At 36.4% G+C, this 12,920-nt stretch overlaps 1 protein-coding gene across 1 annotated transcript in view; it reads right to left on the bottom strand.

The window, feature by feature from the left end:
* Positions 1-7: 7 nt before the first annotated feature.
* LOC118752730 (retinal homeobox protein Rx-like) overlaps positions 8-12,920 on the bottom strand; it is a gene marked incomplete at its 3' end in the record, with an annotated part of 34,119 nt that continues 21,206 nt past the window's right edge. Inside the window, exon 3 of the mRNA XM_036487610.1 lies at positions 8-814. Coding sequence (XP_036343503.1) covers positions 8-814 — 807 coding nt within the window. The remainder of the gene's footprint in view (positions 815-12,920) is intronic.

The raw sequence follows: 12,920 nt of genomic DNA, 5'->3' as shown, positions 1-12,920 counted from the left end.
GGTCCGGATATGTCGCCTTGCCCGTCCTTCATATCCTCATCATCGCCCGCATCGATCTCGCCACTCGCCGAAATTGAAGACATTGAGTGCTCATCGTAATCAAGCAGGTTGGCGTGATTGCTACCAATAGCCGTGCCGGCAACAGCACCTCCACTGCAAAGTGCGCCGGAGCCATTGGCGAGACTAAAGTATGACTGATTGGCAAATGTCGTTGGTGACGACGATGATTTAGCAAATTTCTGTTCCTGTTGCGACTGCGACTGCGCTTGAGCGTGTGCTGCCAAAGCGGCCAAATGCTGTTGGTGACTGTAATGTGGCGGCGGAGGCGGTCCCGTTGATGGTTGATGATGCGGGTGTGACGGATGGTGTTGCAGCGCTGCTTGCAGATGACTCGCCTCGACCATCTGATGCATCGAATTGAGATAATCACCGCTACTCATGGACGGACTGGTGCGTGTGCTGCCCGAATCGGTGCTGCCGGACTCCAGTGGCGGGTAGTTTAAATGACTATTGGCGCCACCGCCGCCACCACTAGAAGTGATATTTTGATGTGGAAAGCTCATCAAGGCATTGTGATAGTTGAGTGCTTGGTGCGGATGATGCGACGCAGAGTGTTGAGGCGGCGGTGGGGGCGTACCTAGATGCAAGCCAACAGCATTTTGATGATGATGTGCGCCTGGTGGCGACTGCATATTGGGGAATGTGACATGCTTGTGGTGTGTTGACTGCTGCAGCATTGATGCCATGTGATTATCCATATTGCGCAGATGCGCCAGGGACATGTTGCAACGGAGATCGGTGGCGTCATCGTTGGCTGTGAATGAGAATGGACATTTTTAGTATAGTTAGTAAGGAAATAAAGTAAATATTTAGAAGGCGCTAATTTATTTTAGAAAGGATAAAATTTTCGGTATGTTAATAGCTCGAATTGCCGCTACATATACTAACGAAAAAAGAAGTTTTAAGAAAAAGCTTTCAAAGAGTCTAACTAGTTGAGTGCAGGCACAAAAGAGAGTACTCTTGATTCAAAAACTAATTTGTTGATAAGAGAAAGCGGATAGCTCAGACCGACATCACGAAATTACATCCTGCGAGAGCTACCGCTGATTTTACTCAACGATACGGTGAGGACAGCTCGATAAAAACCGTAATTCCGAATGTCATCTGTACTTCGATTTTGAAATAAATGGTACTACGTTAGCCAGTCATATATAGATTATGTCCTTGCAGTAAAACTTTCTCTTATAAAGCCCAAAATCATTGATGACCGTGCTGCTCGGAATCCACTTTTGTGCCTCCAAGGCAGCAAGCTATGAATAAACCGGAGCAGAAGCAGCAATCGTCAGAGGTGGAAACGCCAAACCTGTCGACTTCACAAACTCAATACATCCCCCGACCTTGCAAAAGGCGCCACCTTAAGAGCAAAATAAAAAAGGTTGGAGGTTGTACCTCCGCTGTCCGCTTGTAGTTAGGATTAAAGACACTGGCTTATTTTTAACTACTGGAAATCCTTAATTATAAGAAGAGTTGAACTCATCTCGGCTGGAGTCGCTTGCTGCACATCGATGCTGGCTAGAAGTAAATTATTCCCTTTATTATTAGAGGTGTATTCTGGGAGTCTATAATGTAGTTAGGTTCCTATACGTATCACTCAATTAGACCGGGGCGATCAACGGAGCTTTTAAAGGTATACAGAGTACAGCTCTGGCTACTAGTGTAATGCTTATCTGACCACTGTCTTCTGAACTCCAAGCGGTCAGGTAACCCAACCTCATATTATAAAACCTGCGTGAAAGACAATAATGTTTAGGTGATCTTCCAGAAGCAGCCATCATTATTTGTGGATATTTCGACTTCAGTCATCCTAAACAACTTCTGGCTATATTTGCTCGACCAAACATGTGACCTTGAGCTCGAAAAATATACAATATTGATTTTATATTCAGCCAAGTAATATCTTTGGTTCTTTTTTTGTAATTTCAGTCTGACAAAATTGTCCTTTAATCATATTCATTTGTCAATATTAATACATATTTACCTCCTTGAAAACGCCTGTTAGAGCTTTCCGACTAATACGAGCGCATGAAAAAGTTACTATTATATTTATGCTTATCTCACCACAATAAAGCCAAGACAACCGAATTAACATGAATGACAAATGATTGTTTCTTTTCTCAACAAATCGATTATCCTTCAAAGTCCATTAACGTTCATTCGTTCGAAGGTAATTGTATAACTTCAAATTTCAATTTGACTGAGCACTCAGCGTAAAACGGGTAATTACAATTTAATTAGGTATTTCCCATAGATATCCCATTTCGAAACTCACACACTGGTTTGACCACCTTCAATATAAACTCAGCAACCTCAGCCACCCCCAAACATAGCCTTTCACTAATCATATGTTGCGCAATATCAAGAAATCAACGACTACGACATACCCACCGACCAACTACAAACGATTCGTTGAAATGGTCATATATCAGCATTACCACCCAAGTGATTAGCTTGTACTATGGTTTCTACTTTATACCCGGTAGGAAAATCCACTTGGTGATAGATTTAGGAAACGAAGTTTCCACCACGACCTATATATCCCCCCAGTAGAATCCTAGCCTGTCGCTATCCTACTAAACTTTGCCAATTAAAAAATCTCTCAAGGCTTTTCTCTCTTTCCTGATTTCTTCCTTAATCGTATGAGGACATATACCCAGCGAAGGATCGGATCCAATTGTGGAGTGACAACTGCCGTCTCTCTTGATATTAAGCTACCTTATTTCCCTCTACTTCCTTGTGGCCTGGTTCCCATGCCAACTGGATCTTTTTACGCCAACTAAAGCAGTCAAATTTCCCCACGCACTCAAGGACTAATGATAATATCATTTCATATAGCAGGAGCTACCCGGTTGGTTGGTTGCAGTCCTTCCTAGAATCTGTCCCGTATACAACTGGGGCCATTTTTATGCACAATTCGTGGAATATGTTTTGTTTATGTACATTCCATGCGTGCAAGAAAGACATCGGTGACTCTCTATGAGAATGTCCCATACTCTCTTATAGCCCGCTTGTCTAGTGGTCAGCCGGTAGGGATTACGTGGCAAAAAAACTAAGCGGAATTGAAAGGCAGCAGCTACTGGCGTAACAGGTGCAATGAGATCTTGTCCGAAGCATGATTTGGCCGTCCTTTTTGATTTATTGCCAATTGATATCTTTCTCGAAAATTCAGCTGCTAACACCGCCATCAGTCTGCGTACCTTGGGGCCCCGAAAAGAAAGACCGTTTGTACACGGTTCTATCCTTGATTCATTAGTGCCTGAAATTAAAGCGCTGCCAATATCCCCTCGAAAACTTGGGTTCACCACGAACCCCGCGAGAACTTAACAAGCTGCAGTGACTGGACTCAAGGAAAGGTGCAGTTCTTGTAGAGCTCAATTATCTTTACGGACGGATCAAAGATGTAATGCCGGCTTGGTGCAGGGGTTTACATTTAGCAATATAAAACAAGTTACTATATCGGCTACCAGACTATGCAAGCGTTTTCCTGGCTGAAACGTTTGCAATTAAAGAGGCAGTAAGGTACATCAAAGAGAATGTACCCGCGAGAACGCAGGTGAATATAATCTCGGATAACCAAGCGGCCATTCAGGCTCTCTCTTCTAAGTCTGTTATATCTCAACTAGTGGATTACTGTAGACGAGAGAGAGATCAATGAATGTGTCCCCCGCGGAGGACATGCGTCGCCGAATCTTATCACTCGAAGGCCAAGCAGAGGTGGAACCGTTCAGTATCGTTTACCATTGCAAAACCAAATCTCTCTTAGTACTGAGCAAAGAAGACACCTATAAACTTACTGCAGTGTGCACAAGGCATTGGTCCGTTGAGGTACCTGCCGAAAGGATTGCAATGCCCTTCAATAGGTTCGGTCGTAGTTTCGATGATCCGGGATCAAAACAGACAGTCGAACACTTGCTGTGAATGAGGCTAAAGACTCTCGGCAAACCATTCCTTTAGAATATTTCTGAGTGTATTTTGGCTGCCGATCTCTGTATAACGTACTGAAATTCATTTATGTCGCCAAATGGTTGTAGGTTGCACGATTTGTGGAAAGAAAATAGTAAACTTGCACCAGATGGCAATCCACTTAAACCAATCAAACAAGATCCTACGCTGCTTTGACGAATCACCTTGATTCACCAATGAATCCGTTTCACTTATGGGAGCTCCTAAAAGGTCTGCTACTAGTGTTACTAGCTGTCTGCCCCGTAATGGATCTGTTAAGCTGGTCTAACGCTTGCGTACTGCTAGAGTCAGGCCAGGGTTATTTAGCTATTTTGCAAGCCTGTTTTTTGAAGTCGGCAATTACTTAAATTTTAAAATTTTTTCAAATTGCTTTTAAGCTGAAATAAGAAACTTTCATCCAATTAGTGGACACAAGCTGTCCCCCAGATGGCCTTAATCGCTAGTGACTCGAAGTTTTGACAGACGTACTACATATTTCTGAATCAAAAATTCTTTTCCCCAAAAACTTCCCAGCAGGGTATACTTTATTTAATACATATTCATATGAACATTTGTGCATTGCAACAAACGGCATTCAATTAGTCGCGTCATATTTACAATGTGGCGCAATAAAAATTCTTAAACGCCGCTTGTTTTTCGCTGCGCACAGTGCTATTTTAAATGCTCACCCACAAACGACCTCGTCAGAAAACAAAAAGTTCACACACACACACACACATTTGCATCGTTGGGTGGCAAGCAGCTAGTTTTAACAGTCATTCCTTAGCTATTTGCCCAGAGAAAATATCCTGTGACATGCAAGGAAGTCATTAGCTGCTGCAACGCTTCGAATTTGAAAGAGTTTCCTAACTGCGAGCTGGCTGGCAAAAAAAAAGGTTAGTAGGTGAGTTAGGAGAGCGCATGTCAGGGTGGCGTTAATGATATGTTCTTCATATAGAGTTAGTTGGCAGAGTAGCCGGGTGAGGCAAAGTCGCGTCGGGTGCTATTTGTTGCCCGCTTTACTCATCGTTGGTGGCAAGTAGGCGAATTGCGCCGACTTCGACGGATTTCAAAAATGGATTTCCTTTTCCATGGAACTACATATTTCATTAAAAATACTAGGCAAATGATACATACCATGTGTAACCAGCCATTTAGTCAATTGAAGCGGTGCGGCAAGGTACAGTGTATTACTCGGCTAGCGCACAGTGGGTCCAATTAATGTTTTGAAAAATGTATAATTACGTTGTGTTGAGTAATTGCATTTTGATGTGTTTAACTAAATGCAATTTTTGGTCTGGTCTGTGCTGAGCGCTAGTACGATATGTGAGCTTAGAGAACTACTTTAGACCACACATGCACCTACTTACTACTACTATTAGTTTGTACAGTGCTCGATTTTAATGCGGTAATTTGAGTTGAAATGTAAATTAATTTTTTGATTGAGTTACACACACTCTTCCCCTTTCGCTACTTTCTATTCGCCGTAATCGATGTAGCACATTCAACGGCAAATTTGTAGTACAAATTTAATACATACATACTACGTACTTACTTACGTACATGTGAATGGTCGAAGGCATGCATATCTACAATTTTGCTCACTTAAATTAAAAACCTTTCATTTTGGCTATTTAAGGCAATTAATTGTTGGCATGAAATGTAATTAATAGCCGCTACCATTTCCAGTTTTTGCCAAAGTTTTTTGATTAAGTTTACATTTCGAACGTCAAAGCAACTTGCAAGTGAAATCTCTAGTTTATTCGGAACATTTTTTATTAAGATATATTTAAATAAACATAAAATTTTCCCCAGATTTGAAAGCGTTAAAAATTTCTGAGCATTTTAATACGTACAAAAATACAGCAAAAGTCAGTGGATTATTGAATATTTGTTATTGTACTTTAATTAACTTTTATATTTTATGGCTTTAAAAAGAAAACTATTTTACAACGCTTTTATCAACTTGCAATGCTGTATGTTTAATCATAATGTCATTTATTTCATTGCATTTTTTTTAAATTAAATTTCTTTTAATTTTTACATTATTATTTTATAAATTAAAATATTTTTTGTTTTTATTTTCATTTGGTTTTTAAGGACTTATTATTTTCTTCTTTAACAGTTTTTTATTTAGTTTGTTTTTTAGTTTTTTTAGTTTTAATTTGATTTTAAGGACAGTTATATTTTTTTAGTGTCATTTAGTTTTTACGGACTTATTATTTTCTTATTTTTTAATTCTAGTTTTTGATTTAATTGTCTGTTAAGTCTTAGATAGTGTATTTTTAAAACAAATTTTTTTTTCTACTTTTACATAATTTTATTTTTAAGAACCTATTTCATTTATTTATCTTTTTTAAATTAATTTCTTTTTTTATTTGATTCTTTTAACTCTTAGATTTTATTGTTTCAAAAAGAAATATATTTTTTTAGTTTAATTTGTTTTAATTTTTAAACTATTTTAATTGAAAACGAAAATATTTTTTTTTAGTTTCACTTTTGGGAACTTAGTTTATTTTTAATTTAGTTTTATTTTACTTTTTAGATGTTATTTTTTAAAAAAGATTTTGTTTTTTTTTTAATTCCGTTTACTTTTCAGTAACTTTAATTAATGTAATTTTTTTATCAACTTTTTTTAATATTTAGATTATATTATTTTAAAAAGAAACATAGTTTTTTTTATTCCATTTAATTTTAGTAACTTATTTTATTTTTTAATATTTTTTCACAAGGTTTTATTTAACTTCACTTGTATGTACGTATCGAAGGTCCTATTTAATAACGACACAATTCAAATTAAAAAAAATAAAAACCCTTACTACTGTTAAGTTGCTCACGTCTCTAATACTTGTCAAATCCATGTTTAGTCATTTCTGTTTATTTTACCAATCCCTATTACTTACTATAGTAACATGCACATAACCAGATAACAATGCAATATCATGATGAAAAATTCGCTAGGCGGCGGAGAAGTCGAGTCATTTGGAAAATCCCTATTTATGATTCGATTGGGTTCATGTTAAGAAAATATATTAGATACTTATATGAAAAAGAATATTCCCACAAAAATTTTTTACCGATTATGGTCCGATTTGGTGCAAATTATAAAGATTTTTTTTTAAATATAATTTAATTTTCTCGTAATGTTTAGATATTATTAATTTAAAAGCAAACAAATTTTTTAATTTAATTTAATGTTTAGAAACTCGTTTTGTAATTTTTTCTTTTTCATTTTTAATTTTATTTTTATTTGTATTTAATTTTCTTTTAGGTTTTAGCTGTTATTGTTTTAAAGGGACACAAATTTTTTTTTTAATTTAAAATTTGTTCTCAAAAATTTTAGGTGCAGCTCGGTCAAGCACTTAGCAAAAGTGCAAGCGCCAAAATATTATTATTTACAATAAAGCAAATCAGTCACACACGTGTTACCAGTTTGAACAAAATACTCTTTGAAAATATAACTTCGTAATGTTTTTATGGCATTATTTTTAGATTAATGGGCTATGTTTTTTTCTAGCGAGTGGTTCTATCAACTTTCGTCAAATAGGGCCAAAAATCAGCCAATTGGGCTTGAAGGACCGAGTAAAAAGGGCGGGCAAATGCCAAACTGATTTGTCTGTTGATTGCCTCATCTGAACGAACTTGATCCCCTTTCCATTCCATTTAGAGTTGAAGGCCATGACATTTCGTTTCAGTCCTAATAACATTTCAATTAAGCGCCAAATCTGCCGCCACAGCTCCATTTACACAGGAAAATATCCTTTGAAAATGCCGATTTCAAGTAAAAAATAAAATGGTAAAAAAAAGTAAACCGAAAAAGTAAAACATAATTCCGGCTACTTCTACAGCCAACTAAGAGAGGTATACAGGCGCTAGTTATTGTTGTAAATGGCTTAATTGTAGTTTTCACTTGTTGCAAGTAATCGTCAAACTCAAGTTGTAAAGCAGAGGAATTGAGCCCGGCGTCGTTAACAGCGAGAGATGTGCAACACACTCACGCCTTGCTTTTGTTTTCTGGCAAGGAAATGTGTCAAATCATCAATTTGACGCGATTAATGTCAATTTGTAAGACATTTTAACGATTGTTTTTTAGGATTTGTTTATGCAGCAAGCTATGTAGATGAAGTATTTTATCACAAGGAAAAATATAGTTTGCTAGATGAGTAGCCCATTTAGTTATTTTTCTTGAAGAAAATGGATTTGTAGATCGATTATGCTATTGTGATAAGAAAGTGTAGCATTAAAACAAAATAATTTGAAAGCAATGAAGGAAAGATTTTTAAGATTTTTAAAATGCTTGTTGAGCATAATTAGCGTAGGCGGTAAACCATGTCGGCATATGTTGTTACATAATGATTGACGCTAATGAGCCGAAATGAAAAAAGAGTAATAACTAAGCGAATAGCATACAAATCAATTTTTATTACAGCTCGTTTAGAACCCCTTTTATAATTTTTTTTTTATCATGTGCACTGAGCTAGCTTTCACTGATGTGGTTTATGTGCGATTTAAAATCATCTAGGAAGTATTTACATATATCTGTTTATTAAAAGAGCCAGGTAAACTAATTTATACACCAAAGGTTCTTGTAGTTTTCAATAGAACAAACAGCAAAAATGCTTGTCGTTGAATGCGAGGAATATTCACTTAATAAGACGCGTCTATACTCGACTCCTTTCCTTCTTTTTAAATCGGTCAAAAATTGTTTATTCAGTATGTTGTAGCTCCGCTTGAATTCCAGTTTCTTTAGCCCCAGTCTGACAACTTGACACCGCTATACCAAGTTACCTGTGCAAACACTGGATTAAACTAGATACCTTCTTCAAGAATTAAATTTGGACTTTGATGATAATCGCAGCGGCAGAACACCTTTCACCGTGCAATTATCCAGCGTCAAGGCTAGCTTGTTGGTAATTCCGCGCAGACTACTGCTATGAGTTAGTTTTGTAAAGTCGTGTGAATATATTTTACTATATATAAGAAAGGTTATACTAAAAGGGCAAACAAATATGACTGCGGGGTGAGTAAGTCACGCAATTGTGCTGTTTATCTTGGGGCGTCTCGAAGTTGAATGTGATTCCAAAAATTGTCTGCTGATAAAAAAAATTCCAACAGGAAAACTACGTTACCCATTTTCCAGCAATCATATCAACCCATTGATTTGAAGGCTGCAGAGTACCACGCGCCTGAATTCGGACACCAATGAATGCCCTAAATAGTTGAACCAAATTATATTAGGAAATATTTCGAAATGCTTTTATCGAAACTGATCATTTTTGTTTGAGAATATCTACATATGTCACTGAGCACGAACACGACTGCGGCTAATAAATGTTGTTTCGCATTCGAATTATGCAAGTTTTTGTTTTGTAAGAATGGAGAGAAACATATTGCTTTTTCTGTAGTCTTCTGTTAACTGTATAAGTGTGGAGTATAAAAAGTAAAAATAAAAAATATCATAACTCAAAAATGAAAACTGCTTTCCTCATCCTTTTTTAAAGTATATTGCACCGTATTAAATAAAAGAGAATTGGGAGGAGACCGAATGAAGCGGATATAACTCACTCTCCATCGAAGGATCCAAAATGGATACCGATGTCGGTACGGGTGGATATTGTTGCAACTTTTCTGTCAAGCGGAAGTTTTAGGTATATTTGAAGCATGTGAGGACTTGGGGATATCTTAAGAATGTTTAACGACTTCCCCTAAAATAGCTTAAGGTTGCTAACATTTTATTTTAAAAGATCTAGAATACAAGCGCACCATAAGGATTATTTGGGTCCTGGGACTCAGAGATATACCAGGTAATTATGACTCAGATACGTCTCATGATTGAGTATACTACTGGTTTAATCTACACATTCTTTATCGAGCTTTCAAATAGAAAACGTATTGCAGAATCAACTAATGGGATAGCTCGTCAAATATGGCCCAGTCTCGACAAAGATAGATCCAGCGCCTTAAGAATGAGATATGTTTTTATGTTATGGAAAGTTATATTATATTATGTTTTGTTATGCTATGTTATGTTACGTTATGCCAACTCACCCCAACTAATGTTATTTCAGCTAAGCTCACCTTAACTCATCTCACTTCATTTGAACTTACCCTAACTTTCCTTAACTTGCCTGAACTCACTTCAGTTGACTAGCTCAACTCGCCTTAACTCACTTCAAATCCCCTTAATTTTAGTGGTTTAGCATACTTTGGTGCCTGCGCTGTGAACAGGAGTGTTTATGAAGGAGTTTTCTTTCAACTAAAGCCTGCTGGAAATAATAATTGTTTATGACTCCGAAGGAGCTACTATCTCCAATAAATTATAAGTGAAATAAGATCAACAAATTCTTTCTATCCCGTACAACCTTAGCTTCCAGTATTTTTACTAAGCTAATTTTGACGTTAATAAAAAAATATGTAGATACAAATTTTACAGTTTCAATGTGAAAACTCGTTTTTGTTTCCAAAGAAAACACAATTCATGGCGCGAACATTCACGCCTTTTAAAAATCTTCACATTTCACCCATTTTTACAGCCAAAAGTGAGTACGCATACCACCGGAAAAAAATTATATTGCCACCGCTCCGCCAGTGTTGCCGCTGACAATTTTTAGTGGTGGCCACATTCGATTTTAAAAGTGGCTAAATATCCTAGCTTTTGCTAAAACAGTTGCTAATAACTTTCATTGCAAATGAAAATATATTTTTAATTTATTTTTTTCTAATTTAGGTAGAAAATTATTCACATATAATGTAAAGAACACAAAAAATTTGCATATTTTAGCTTGAAATTTATATACATTGGCGGCAGAAATAATATACTCGTCGTACTTCTAAGAATTTTCAAACTTTTAATTCAGAAATTTTAGAAAAAATTTTCGGTGTGTAGATTTGTAGCGCATTAAATTTTAGTATAAAGTGCAAGTTTCAATTGGCTTCAAAATACCGTTGTTTTTAAGATTTTTTTTTGTTGACGGTGTCACGCATTTTTTCCCATACAAAGTGTGCTCGACATTTTTTTATATGGAAGAGAATGCCTAGCATCGTCAACAAAAATTGTCAAAAATCAACGGTGCTTTCTAGCCACTTGAAACTTGCACTTTATTGTACTAAAATGGGTTATGAAACTGCAAACCAAAAATGTTTCTAAAAATTCTTAAAAAAAAAATAAAAAAATTTGTGAAAATGAGTCGAATTTTTATAACTTTTGTATAAATTTTTAAAAAGAGTTTTATATGGTGTTTGTTGTATAACGAGACAGGCTTTTATAAAAAAATATTAAACATAAAAAACTTTTCAAAGTAAGTCGTGTCTATTATTTCTGCCGCCAGTGTAGATTAATATATTTTAGTACATAAACACATGTGTGTGTTTGTAGTCTTATTGCATGGCGCTTCTTCGGTACCAGTATCGGTCTCGTATTCGTCTATATCTAAAGTTGTTTTAATAAATATCCTTGAAAAATATTTAAAATAAGCATAGAAGTACCCAAAAATTTGTGTTTGTGTTTACTTGTACATTGTCCCAAGCAAAAAAAAAATCATACTCGGCAGCAGCTATGAATTTGGAGCGCGTTTCAACCAGAAATAGTAGTTATAATACATATATACATATGTAAATTTTATTGCCGAATTGAGTTAGGAGTGGCATGGAAAAGGATATTCACTTTAATATTTAAAATCATTTTAAGAAGTGGCTAAAAAAGTGGCTGGTGGCAAAAATAAAATTTCGTGGCAAAAAAAAAAAAGAAGGCGGTGCCTAAACTAGCATGTGCTGTATTGTGTTCCAAGTTTTTTGACCTTTTTTTGTAATTTTGTTACATAGTGTAATTGGCGTTTTTAATTGCCAAAACGAATGCCAATGAACGGTTGTATTTTAAGCTAAATATTCATCGGTACAAATTGAGCTGTCGATCAATTCATTAATTTTCCGACACATTCACAATAAAAAACTCCCAATTTCACCAGCTGATTGCTGGCTTTCTTCGAAACGCGTACAACTGGCGAGCCACATTAATTGAGCAAGTCAAACGCACTAGTAATTGTTTTACGATCAGTGTGGGCTACCGCCAATTAGTTATAGCCACTCGTACAGCGCGGTGGCCCGAAACCGGCAAACGATGAATGCCAAATGCAAAGCTAAGTAAGACACCGCAGCAAGAAGGCGCAGCGGCGGGGGATAGCGGTGAGCTGAGTTGCCGTTAAGTGGACTTGTGCTGAGCTAACAGCTAGCATAAGTATTTCCATTGTCTGCAAAGTTGGGTGCTTAACCTCCAGTAACTGGGTTAAGCTTCCAGTTGAGCTACTACAAATTTTCGCTACACGCATTGTGCAAGTTTCTCTATGTAAGGTTTTTGTTTAATTTTCCAAGCAATTTGTCGATTAACACTTTTCGGTTGCGATTCGCTTTCCTAGTGTTATTTTATTTTTATTTTTTAATTTCTTAATTAAGTGCTATGTATGAAGCACAGCAGTAGCAGTGGTTAATTTGTTCGTCAGCCCACCTGGGAGGCGTATAAATTTTGATTATTAGCATCAAAGTACAAATATCCCGACGCGTACGAGATCAACGCTCTTCAAGTAGTGGCAGTGGCCGCCGCGCAGCAGCTCACAGGGCTTACATTCTGTTTTTTTTTATTGTACATATTAAGTATTTTTGTATTTGATAGTTTCTTGTTTTGCTTTTAACCGTCTTCCAGCTTTGTGTTAACCACTGTTGATATTCAAAAGGCAGCAATATTACCTTCACAAATGTCTGCATTTAAACGCGCAACATAACAAGCCGCAATCAGACACAAAATGTCAATCATGACAAGGATTTTCTACACTCTTTAGTCCATTCGCCACAACATTTTTTTTTTGTTTTCATTTTTCAGTGTCCGAATTAAGTGTGCTTAGGCTTTGTTGTTGCCGGGTAGGCGTCCA

The sequence above is a fragment of the Rhagoletis pomonella genome, unplaced genomic scaffold (assembly GCF_013731165.1).
Source record: "Rhagoletis pomonella isolate Grant_MI unplaced genomic scaffold, Rhpom_1.0 Rhpom_scaffold_01781, whole genome shotgun sequence".
Taxonomy (NCBI): Eukaryota; Metazoa; Arthropoda; class Insecta; order Diptera; family Tephritidae; genus Rhagoletis; species Rhagoletis pomonella.
The sequence above is the reverse complement of the archived record's forward strand: the minus strand, read 5'-3'. Positions and strand labels throughout refer to the sequence as shown.